We start from the raw sequence: 11678 nt of genomic DNA on the forward strand, positions 1-11678 counted from the left end.
CAAATAAACAAAAAAAAAAAATTTATCTTAATTTTAATGTTCAGTTAAATAAAATTTATATTAAAATATTGATAGGAAAAAAGAAAATTTATAATATTAATAAAAATTAAATATAATTTATATTTATCTATTTAAAATTTTAAATATTTTAAAATTCTTTTACTGCACATGGTGCAGGAAAACACCTAGTAAAGTTGATAATAATTCAACTGTGTGCCATAATTATTAAAATACAAATATTAACCTGAATTTATATGGGAAAATGAGTTCTTAATTATAAAATAAATTTCACAAACATATGCAGAATGAATCCTAAAACTATTTTAAAATAATTTATTGTTTTTATACTCTTTACAAAATTAAAACAACAAACAAAATCCGTGCAACACAGAGGTCCATATCTAGTAGACAAATAATTTGCTGGAAAAAGGGATAGCCCCAGAAGTAGGGGTGGGCGTTCGGATACCCGTTCGGGTTTGGGTCGGGTATTTCGGATTTTCGGGTATTTCGTTATAGGGATATAATACATGTTCGGGTATTTCGGTATAGGGTATAATACATGTTCGGGTCGGGTTCGGGTATTTTTAGTTCGAGTTCGGTTATTTCAGTTCGGGTTCGGATATTTAGATTTTGAAAGAAAAAAAAAATATTTTTTCATTTTTTAAGGTTCTTGTAATTAAAATTTTAGTTTTTGATTAATTGACTTTTTATTTTTTAATAAATTGAATTATAAATAGATTTGTAGGTAACCATTAATTTCGCTATTGTTTTTAGAATTTGGATGTAACTTTGTTAATACATGAAATAAAAAGTTTGATATTCATTTTAAGTGAATATCAAATCATTTTTTCCGTAATTATATGTATATCTATACTATTAAAGCAGGATCCTATTGGATTTTTACTAAAAATACCCCTCTCTTTACTAACATTACATATTTCATTAAGGGCAATCAAGTAATATTAATAACATATCCATATTGGGTTATTTTTGGATCCAGCCCACTGTCCACATCAGATCTCTCTTGGGCCATTTGGACCGATTAAGAAATCAGATCCAATTCTTATTTTTTCTCCAAGTTCTAATAATTCTTTTCAACTATTCTTAATATTTTGTGTAGTGAAAAAAAAATTAATCACTTAGTTATTATGTTTTTAATATAATTTAAGCATTCATAAAAAAAATTGAATTTTTTCATTGAAAAGTAAAAATCTTTACTAAAAGTATATCTTTTTTATTTAAAAAATTAACCACATAATAAAATGAATTTATTAGAGTTATACCAACTTAATTCATTAAAAATAAAGTTTAATTTTCTAAACATAAATACTCATTAGACCTGGACATTCGGGTACCCTTTCGGGTACGGATCGGTTCTTTCGGGTATCGGGTTTTTCGGGTTTTGAAATTAAACCCCATTCGGATATTATAAAATTTTAGATCGGGTTCGGGACCGGTTCTTTGGATATAGCAATTAAGAACTCATTCAGATATTTATCCCGGGTCTGATCGGGTTCAGGACCGTGATTTTTGGGTCGGTTTTGGGTTGGTTCTTCAGGTCCGGATATTGTACTCAGATCTATACTCATTTAAAATGAAACACGATAAAGAAAGATAAAAAGCTTAGGTATTTTATAAAAAAAACAAATATATGAAAATATGACATTTACTAAATATTTGTTAATTTAAAAAAAATAAAAAAAAATAAACCCCCGTTTTCAAAGCGCGGGTCAAAATCTAGTTATATAATCTTAAAGTATGTGTAACATCAATATAAATGTTTTAAATAAAATAAAAGATGAAAACTAAAAATATAAATATAAGTATGTATATGTTCGGTTATCTTCGGATATCCATTCGGGTTCGGATATTACATGTTCGGGTTCGGATATCCGATTTCTCCTAAATCAATATCCGTTCGGGTATTTTGCTATTTTGGTTCGGATTTCGGTTCGGGTTTTTCGGATCGGGTTCGGGTGCGACTTCGGATATTGGGTAAAATGTCCACCCCTACCCAGAAGGAAAAAATGAAACCCAGTTTTGTGTCTTATAATTGCAATCCGCTATAAAATACAAATAATCAAAAGAGAAGGTCATTAAAGAATAAAGCAATAATTAATTAGTCATATACTACTTCGTCATAATATGGCTGATACAAAACTCGTGTGTATAATTTGACTGCATTTAAAATATGGAGTAAAGAGAGTATGGAAATCGAAAGCACAATATTCTATTGAATTACCTTTTCAACTATGTTGAATTATTCTCTCGTTTCAGCATAGGTACATATATCCACGACTTCAAAATATTAAAGTGTAGTTTATTTACAATGTATATTCCTCCTAAACAGCTTGATTATTGTGTAGGCTCAACGAATTTGAGAAGTAAGAGCGAAGAAGAAAGCTTCATCGCATGGTAAGCTTAAACCACCGGTTGGATGATCAAAGCCAAACTCTTCTTCTGCTTTCCTCAGCAAAGCCTGGAAAGATGGTTTGCTCAAGTAATAAACCGGAACAAAAAATCTCTTCTTCTTCAGACTTTCTCCAACGTAGACAGCTAAGAAACCTTTCGGTGTTGATGATTCAGTAGAAAGAGACTGACGAATTATTTGCTTAGTAGCAAAAAGACTCCTCAAGAATGCCATTTCTAGTATCAGAAACAAAGAAAAAAAGCTGTGAATTAATGGCTTACGTAAAGTTAACTTGATCTTGTTTGAGGAGAGAAGGTTTTGAGTTTGGTTTGTGAGCTAGAGCGAAATGTGGTGGGTCTATATATATTGGCTAAAGTCAGAAAGATTTTAATAATAACAACTTGTATTTCATGTGTAGTGTGTGTGACCTACAAGGACATGGTTTTGGCAAACAGATCAGTTAAGCATTTGGGTTTTAGGAAGCTATAGCTTAATTATTGTTGGGATGTTGAGAGGTACTGTGTCCTACATGGCTACGTGCATGTGGTCAATGGCTACATTGCTACGTCGACTTAAGAGATGAATGGTGCACATTAATTAAACTAAAAACATTAGTAGCAAGTAATATAATTTGTTGTATAACGCGGTTATTCATCTTAACATAATTTTATCTTTACATTGGCGATGTCGACTTGGTAGATCGGTTGAATCTTAATGATGACAAGAGTAACTCACTAGGGCTATGTCGTTTATTGTTATTGTTCTTAAATATATACATGCATATTCTTAAATATAATTCCAAATAAACAAAAAAAAAATTTATCTTAATTTTAATGTTCAGTTAAATAAAATTTATATTAAAATATTGATAGGAAAAAAGAAAATTTATAATATTAATAAAAAATTAAATATAATTTATATTTATCTATTTAAAATTTTAAATATTTTAAAATTCTTTTACTGCACATGGTGCAGGAAAACACCTAGTAAAGTTGATAATAATTCAACTGTGTGCCATAATTATTAAAATACAAATATTAACCTGAATTTATATGGGAAAATGAGTTCTTAATTATAAAATAAATTTCACAAACATATGCAGAATGAATCCTAAAACTATTTTAAAATAATTTATTGTTTTTATACTCTTTACAAAATTAAAACAACAAACAAAATCCGTGCAACACAGAGGTCCATATCTAGTAGACAAATAATTTGCTGGAAAAAGGGATAGCCCCAGAAGTAGGGGTGGGCGTTCGGATACCCGTTCGGGTTTGGGTCGGGTATTTCGGATTTTCGGGTATTTCGTTATAGGGATATAATACATGTTCGGGTATTTCGGTATAGGGTATAATACATGTTCGGGTCGGGTTCGGGTATTTTTAGTTCGAGTTCGGTTATTTCAGTTCGGGTTCGGATATTTAGATTTTGAAAGAAAAAAAAATTATTTTTTCATTTTTTAAGGTTCTTGTAATTAAAATTTTAGTTTTTGATTAACTGACTTTTTATTTTTTAATAAATTGAATTATAAATAGATTTGTAGGTAACCATTAATTTCGCTATTGTTTTTAGAATTTGGATGTAACTTTTGTTAATACATGAAATAAAAAGTTTGATATTCATTTTAAGTGAATATCAAATCATTTTTTCCGTAATTATATGTATATCTATACTATTAAAGCAGGATCCTATTGGATTTTTTACTAAAAATACCCTCTTCTTTACTAACATTACATATTTCATTAAGGGCAATCAAGTAATATTAATAACATATCCATATTGGGTTATTTTTTGGATCCAGCCCACTGTCCACATCAGATCTCTCTTGGGCCATTTGGACCGATTAAGAAATCAGATCCAATTCTTATTTTTTCTCCAAGTTCTAATAATTTCTTTTCAACTATTCTTAATATTTTGTGTAGTGAAAAAAAAAATTAATCACTTAGTTATTATGTTTTTAATATAATTTAAGCATTCATAACAAAAAAATTGAATTTTTTCATTGAAAAGTAAAAATCTTTACTAAAAGTATATCTTTTTTATTTAAAAAATTAACCACATAATAAAATGAATTTATTAGAGTTATACCAACTTAATTCATTAAAAATAAAGTTTAATTTTCTAAACATAAATACTCATTAGACCTGGACATTCGGGTACCCTTTCGGGTACGGATCGGTTCTTTCGGGTATCGGGTTTTTCGGGTTTTGAAATTAAACCCCATTCGGATATTATAAAATTTTAGATCGGGTTCGGGACCGGTTCTTTGGATATAGCAATTAAGAACTCATTCAGATATTTATCCCGGGTCTGATCGGGTTCAGGACCGTGATTTTTGGGTCGGTTTCGGGTTGGTTCTTCAGGTCCGGATATTGTACTCAGATCTATACTCATTTAAAATGAAACACGATAAAGAAAGATAAAAAGCTTAGGTATTTTATAAAAAAAACAAATATATGAAAATATGACATTTACTAAATATTTGTTAATTTAAAAAAAATAAAAAAAAAATAAACCCCCGTTTTCAAAGCGCGGGTCAAAATCTAGTTATATAATCTTAAAGTATGTGTAACATCAATATAAATGTTTTAAATAAAATAAAAGATGAAAACTAAAAATATAAATATAAGTATGTATATGTTCGGTTATCTTCGGATATCCATTCGGGTTCGGATATTACATGTTCGGGTTCGGATATCCGATTTCTCCTAAATCAATATCCGTTCGGGTATTTTGCTATTTTGGTTCGGATTTCGGTTCGGGTTTTTCGGATCGGGTTCGGGTGCGACTTCGGATATTGGGTAAAATGTCCACCCCTACCCAGAAGGAAAAAATGAAACCCAGTTTTGTGTCTTATAATTGCAATCCGCTATAAAATACAAATAATCAAAAGAGAAGGTCATTAAAGAATAAAGCAATAATTAATTAGTCATATACTACTTCGTCATAATATGGCTGATACAAAACTCGTGTGTATAATTTGACTGCATTTAAAATATGGAGTAAAGAGAGTATGGAAATCGAAAGCACAATATTCTATTGAATTACCTTTTCAACTATGTTGAATTATTCTCTCGTTTCAGCATAGGTACATATATCCACGACTTCAAAATATTAAAGTGTAGTTTATTTACAATGTATATTCCTCCTAAACAGCTTGATTATTGTGTAGGCTCAACGAATTTGAGAAGTAAGAGCGAAGAAGAAAGCTTCATCGCATGGTAAGCTTAAACCACCGGTTGGATGATCAAAGCCAAACTCTTCTTCTGCTTTCCTCAGCAAAGCCTGGAAAGATGGTTTGCTCAAGTAATAAACCGGAACAAAAAATCTCTTCTTCTTCAGACTTTCTCCAACGTAGACAGCTAAGAAACCTTTCGGTGTTGATGATTCAGTAGAAAGAGACTGACGAATTATTTGCTTAGTAGCAAAAAGACTCCTCAAGAATGCCATTTCTAGTATCAGAAACAAAGAAAAAAAGCTGTGAATTAATGGCTTACGTAAAGTTAACTTGATCTTGTTTGAGGAGAGAAGGTTTTGAGTTTGGTTTGTGAGCTAGAGCGAAATGTGGTGGGTCTATATATATTGGCTAAAGTCAGAAAGATTTTAATAATAACAACTTGTATTTCATGTGTAGTGTGTGTGACCTACAAGGACATGGTTTTGGCAAACAGATCAGTTAAGCATTTGGGTTTTAGGAAGCTATAGCTTAATTATTGTTGGGATGTTGAGAGGTACTGTGTCCTACATGGCTACGTGCATGTGGTCAATGGCTACATTGCTACGTCGACTTAACAGATGAATGGTGCACATTAATTAAACTAAAAACATTAGTAGCAAGTAATATAATTTGTTGTATAACGCGGTTATTCATCTTAACATAATTTTATCTTTACATTGGCGATGTCGACTTGGTAGATCGGTTGAATCTTAATGATGACAAGAGTAACTCACTAGGGCTATGTCGTTTATTGTTATTTGTTTTTTTGTTTTTTAATTTCCTATAGAACCAGATGATGTTTAGTCTGATGATTGTATTTCTGATGTAACATGTTCACCTCTTAATATAATCTCAGTTTTTCTTTTTTCGTCAACGGATATTCTATTTCTCGAGTTTGAGGTGGTCTGAAAAACCAAATCATAATACAATAATCAATGTAATACAAATTTCTATAGAAGGCTCTTGTAATCTTAGCTAATGAATCAGATGTTACATTTTGAGATCTAGGAACATAATTCAAAGAGAACTCCGTGAATATGTCTTTCACTTTCATCAGCTCTTTCAACTTAGTGGAGAAACCCGGCCATATTCCAGGGTCTTGGATCATCGCAATTAAATCCTTACAGTCTGTGCAAAAGGATTGGCAAGACGATAATTGTAACATACACTCCATTGCCCATGTAAAGCCTCGACTTCCGAATATAGTGGTGAGATACGTCGTCTTTGGTTCCTAGCACCCAGTAGCTGGATTCCTCCTCCTGAATTTGTCCATGTCCATCCATAACCACTAAAGAGTGCATCATGTGTCCATGAACCATCTATCATACATCTCTCTATGAGTGTGACTTCCTGCGTAGTTTGTACCTCCAATCATTGTTATTTTCGGTTTGCCTCAAACCAGGCATGGCACTCAGACTCTGCATGTCGGACAGTTTCTACTGGGTCTCTGTCTCCCTCTAAAAAGTTTGTCATTCCCTACCTTCCAGATATACCACATTATCCAAGGATATGGGTCCTTATCCAATTCTGGATCTTCAATATCATTCTTCCGCCAAAATAGGTAATCCATATTTGTGAATTGGCTAGTACTAGGAAACATAGTCGGTGGAGCTGCGTGAGCCCATGTCTGTAAAGCTGGGGGACACTCGAATATGGCATGATTAACTGTTTCATTTTCCTCACAACATCTAGGACAACAATTATCACATTGCATATGACGATGGGCCAAGTTACTTGTCACCGCAAGTTGTCCAGATATTGTTTGCCAAATGAAATGTTTAATTTTCGGTAGAGCTTTTATCTTCCAGGCAAAGGCCTGGAGCTTTGTTATACTAGGCTCTTGTACATCTTGCGCTTCTTCTCTAAGCAAATTCTCAATATCCTGACTTTACAGTATACATCCTATTTTTGGTATAGTTCCAACAGTATTTATCACGATGATAATCTTGGCTTATGGCCAATGATTGAATCAATGGAATGTCCTCTTAATTGACATAGTTCTCTAGAAACTCCAGATTTCATCTTTTTGGGTTTCTTATCATCAGTTGACTATTGGCATCACCGGATGAACCATTGGTGCAATAGGTCTAGCCGATCTTGAAGGTATTGTTGGAATCCAAAGGTCCTCCCGAACTCTAATCTCATGTCTGGAGTGTACTTTTTGTCCAATCCCCAATGTTATTAATGGCTTTACAGCCATTATACTCGTCCACCCATAAGAAGGGTTCTTTGGTTTGTTTAGTCGCAAAAGCGAACTACACTGGTAGTACTTTCTTCTCAGAACTCTTGCCAACAAAGAATATGGGTATTGCATTAGACGCCAGAGCTGTTTCCCCATGAGAGCTAGATTAAATTTATGAATCAATCTGAAGTCAATCCCTCCTTCTTCTCTTGATTTACATAACTTTTCCCATTTTACCCAATGTATACCTCTTTTAGTTAGGTTCGAACTCCACCAGAACTGTGCAATGGCACTAGCTAGGTTCTCATATATCTCAAGTGGAAATAACAATGTAGACATTACATATATACGTAGGGAGGGCCAGCAAGATAGATTTTATCAGAACCTCCTTTCCCCTTTTCGATAGCCATCGTCCTATCCATCCATTGACTCGACTCTATAATCATTCTTTCAGAAAAGCGAAAAGTCTGCATTTCGATTCACTAAGGCCAAGATAAGTGCCCATTCCTCCCTCATTTGCAATTCCAGTCAAAGCCTTAATGTCTTTCTTCACAAGTCCAGGAATTCTCGTACCAAAGAGTAAGGATGATTTTTCAAAGTTAATACATTGTCCAGAAGTTTTCCCATATGTTTCAAGGACTTTCATGATTTCATCACATTTACGGAGCTCCGCCTTACAAAAGAACATACTATCATCAGTTAAGAGAAGGTGGCATCCCAACTATCTTGCTTTGGTTCTCTGCATAATTGAGAAGGCTAACGAACACTTCCGTGCATAAGATAAAGATGAAAAGAGATAAAGGATCTTCCTGACGCAATCCCCTATATGGAATTATTTTTCTTCTCTGTTAGCCATTGAATAAGACATGATATTTCACCGATGTTGCACATTGCATTATCCACTCAATATAATCTCAGTTAAAAACACTATACACAAGCATTTTTACTGTTCCGTATAGCAAGTACCCACTGAAACGCGTTAAGTACGTCTCATGTCAGTTTCTTTCACCCGTTCGATGCTCATCCTACAATATCCAACTTAAAACACTTGTAATACACGTCAACTAATATCATCAAAATATCTTAGAATACAAATAAAAGAATCTCGAAATATCTACCCAAGAGACAGATATTAAACAATGATTTTTCCTTTTCACGAAACTGGTCGGGCCAAAGTACGTACGGAGTACTACTTGTTATCACCCGTCTCATCTCGAGACCCATTTGTCTGGCCATCATACATGTTAAATTTCTTTAAAATTTCAAATTTGTAATAATAGAAGTAAACCATCATACATATTCTTTGCATTTTTTTATTCATATTTCCACAAGTTACTCGTCATCTATAATTTGTCAACAATTCGTCATCCACAATTTGTCATCCATAATTCATTTTCCACAACAAGTTGTTTCCCACAAAAACAAATTTGTCAAAAATATTACTAGACCTCACCAAAAAATGCCTCACATGTGAGTGACTCTCATTGTAAAGGAAAGACAAAAAGTTTCTTTGGATATAAATAACTCATACCTGTCAGAATCTAGGACGTATCAAGTTCTCTAAAAACGATGTTAACACGTTGCCACGAATTACATTGTCACCGTAACTGAATATCTAGGATTCAAAGACTCTGAACTTTCTAGTGTTTCTGACGACGAACTCTATAGCTCCTCCTCGTTTGATTCCTCTCCTCAAACTTCTCTCTCGCTACCAGCTCGTTCTTGCTCTAACTTTTCTCTAAATATGTTTTTCTTGGTTATATTTAGAAATGAGAGCTGAAGGTGTATTTTATACTACTTTCTGGACTTGTTCACCAAGTCGGACATTTAGTGTGGTTTTATTATTTAGCTTGGTGAAAGATTTCCCCATCAAGCCGATCACTTAATGCCAGTTTCATTACTTGGCTTGGTCAAAGATCACCACAATAGCTTATCTTATATCTTCGATTATTTCCTTAGCTGACTCCCGTTTATCCGACCCTCTTTTAATATTACCCCGCAATAATGCCAAGTCAAACTTTCCTTATTTAGAATCTGCATTCCCGAATGACCGAACTTTCCTTAATTTTCCTTACGGTCTGGATCTTTCCTTACACATGCTCTGATCGTTCCGTGACAGCCTACCGTCACTCAGTCGATTTCATATTCGTTCCATGAGTTAACTAATAATCCGACACTTAGACAGAATACATCTTATTCTTTCAACCTTCATAAATACAAGTGTTTCAGCATTTAGGAAAATAAGCTCTTTGTTGAATTAAACCTCTCACACGAATATGCATAATATGGCTGATACAAAACGCGTGTGTATAATTTGACTGCATCTAAAATATGGAGTAAATAGAGTACGATAATCGAAAGCACAATATTCTATTGAATTGCCTTTTTAACTATGTTGAATTATTCTTCTCGTTTCATACATAGGTACATATATCCACGACTTCAAAATATTAAAGTGTAGTTTATTTACAATGTGTATTCCTCCTAAACAGCTTGATTATTGTGTAGGCTCAACGAATTTGAGAAGTAAGAGCGAAGAAGAAAGCTTCATCACATGGTAAGCTTAAACCACCGGTTGGATGATCAAAGCCAAACTCTTCTTCTGCTTTCCTCAGCAAAGCCTGGAAAGATGGTTTGCTCAAGTAATAAACCGGAACAAAAAATCTCTTCTTCTTCAGACTTTCTCCAACGTAGACAGCTAAGAAACCTTTGGGTGTTGATGATTCAGTAGAAAGAGACTGACGAATTATTTGCTTAGTAGCAAAAAGACTCCTCAAGAATGCCATTTCTAGTATCAGAAACAAAGAAAAAAAGCTCTGAATTAATGGCTTACGTAAAGTTAACTTGATCTTGTTTGAGGAGAGAAGGTTTTGAGTTTGGTTTGTGAGCTAGAGCGAAATGTGGGTCTATATATATTGGCTAAAGTCAGAAAGGTTTTAATAATAACAACTTGTATTTCATGTAGTGTGTGTGACCTACAAGGACATGGTTTTGGCAAACAGATCAGTTAAGCATTTGGGTTTTAGGAAGCTATAGCTTAATTATTGTTGGGATGTTGAGAGGTACTGTGTCCTACATGGCTACGTGCATGTGGTGAATGGCTACATTACGTCGACTTAACAGATGAATGGTGCACATTAATTAAACTAAAAACATTAGTAGCAAGTAATATAATTTGTTGTATAACGCGGCTATGCATCTTAACATACTTAATTTTATCTTTACATTGGCTATGCCGACTTGGTAGATCGGTTGAATCTGAATGATGACAAGAGTAACTCACTAGGGCTATGTCGACTATTGTTATTTGCTGTTTTTTTATTTCCTATAGAATCAGATGATGTTTAGTCTGATGATTTGCATATCTGATGTAACATGTTCACCTCTTAATATAATCTCAGTTAAAAACACTACACACAAGCATTTTTACTGTTCCGTATAGCAAGTACCCACTGAACCGCGTTAAGTACGTATCATGTCAGTTTCTTTCATCCGTTGGTTGCTCATCCGACAATATCCAACTTAAAACACTTGTAATACACGTCAACTAGTATCATTCAAAATATCTTAGAATACAAATCAAAGAATCTCGAAATATCTACCCAAGAGACAGATATTAAATAATGATTTTTCCTTTTCACGAAACTGGTCGGGCCAAAGTACGTACGAGGGTACTACTTGTTATGGGCACCCGTCTCATCTCGAGACCCATTTGTTTTTTTTTTTTGTGGAGAGGTCAAAGAAGATATAAAGCTGTACTTAGGCGAGTATCATGAAATAATGATAACTCCAAAAGGGTGAAAGAAGAAGACCACATGGCAAAAGGTAGAGAAGAGTCGTGGAACTTTGTTTAGTTAGGGAAAGTGAAG

At 33.5% G+C, this 11678-nt stretch overlaps 3 protein-coding genes across 3 annotated transcripts; all 3 read right to left on the reverse strand.

Annotated features, from left to right (window-relative positions):
• Positions 1-2165: 2165 nt before the first annotated feature.
• Positions 2166-2725, reverse strand: LOC130511036 (auxin-responsive protein SAUR15-like). The gene has a single exon (XM_057007816.1). The coding sequence runs from the start codon at positions 2642-2644 to the stop codon at positions 2369-2371; it is 276 nt and encodes a 91-aa protein (XP_056863796.1). The 5' UTR covers positions 2645-2725; the 3' UTR covers positions 2166-2368.
• Positions 2726-5381: 2656 nt separating this feature from the next.
• Positions 5382-5941, reverse strand: LOC108853565 (auxin-responsive protein SAUR15). Its single transcript, XM_018626974.2, has one exon. The coding sequence runs from the start codon at positions 5858-5860 to the stop codon at positions 5585-5587; it is 276 nt and encodes a 91-aa protein (XP_018482476.1). The 5' UTR covers positions 5861-5941; the 3' UTR covers positions 5382-5584.
• Positions 5942-9986: 4045 nt separating this feature from the next.
• On the reverse strand, positions 9987-10695 carry LOC108853539 (auxin-responsive protein SAUR15). Its single transcript, XM_018626951.2, has one exon. It carries the CDS (start codon positions 10593-10595, stop codon positions 10320-10322), a length of 276 nt encoding a protein of 91 aa, XP_018482453.1. The 5' UTR covers positions 10596-10695; the 3' UTR covers positions 9987-10319.
• Positions 10696-11678: the final 983 nt, after the last annotated feature.

Source organism: Raphanus sativus, chromosome 4 (assembly GCF_000801105.2).
Source record: "Raphanus sativus cultivar WK10039 chromosome 4, ASM80110v3, whole genome shotgun sequence".
NCBI classification, from domain to species: Eukaryota; Viridiplantae; Streptophyta; class Magnoliopsida; order Brassicales; family Brassicaceae; genus Raphanus; species Raphanus sativus.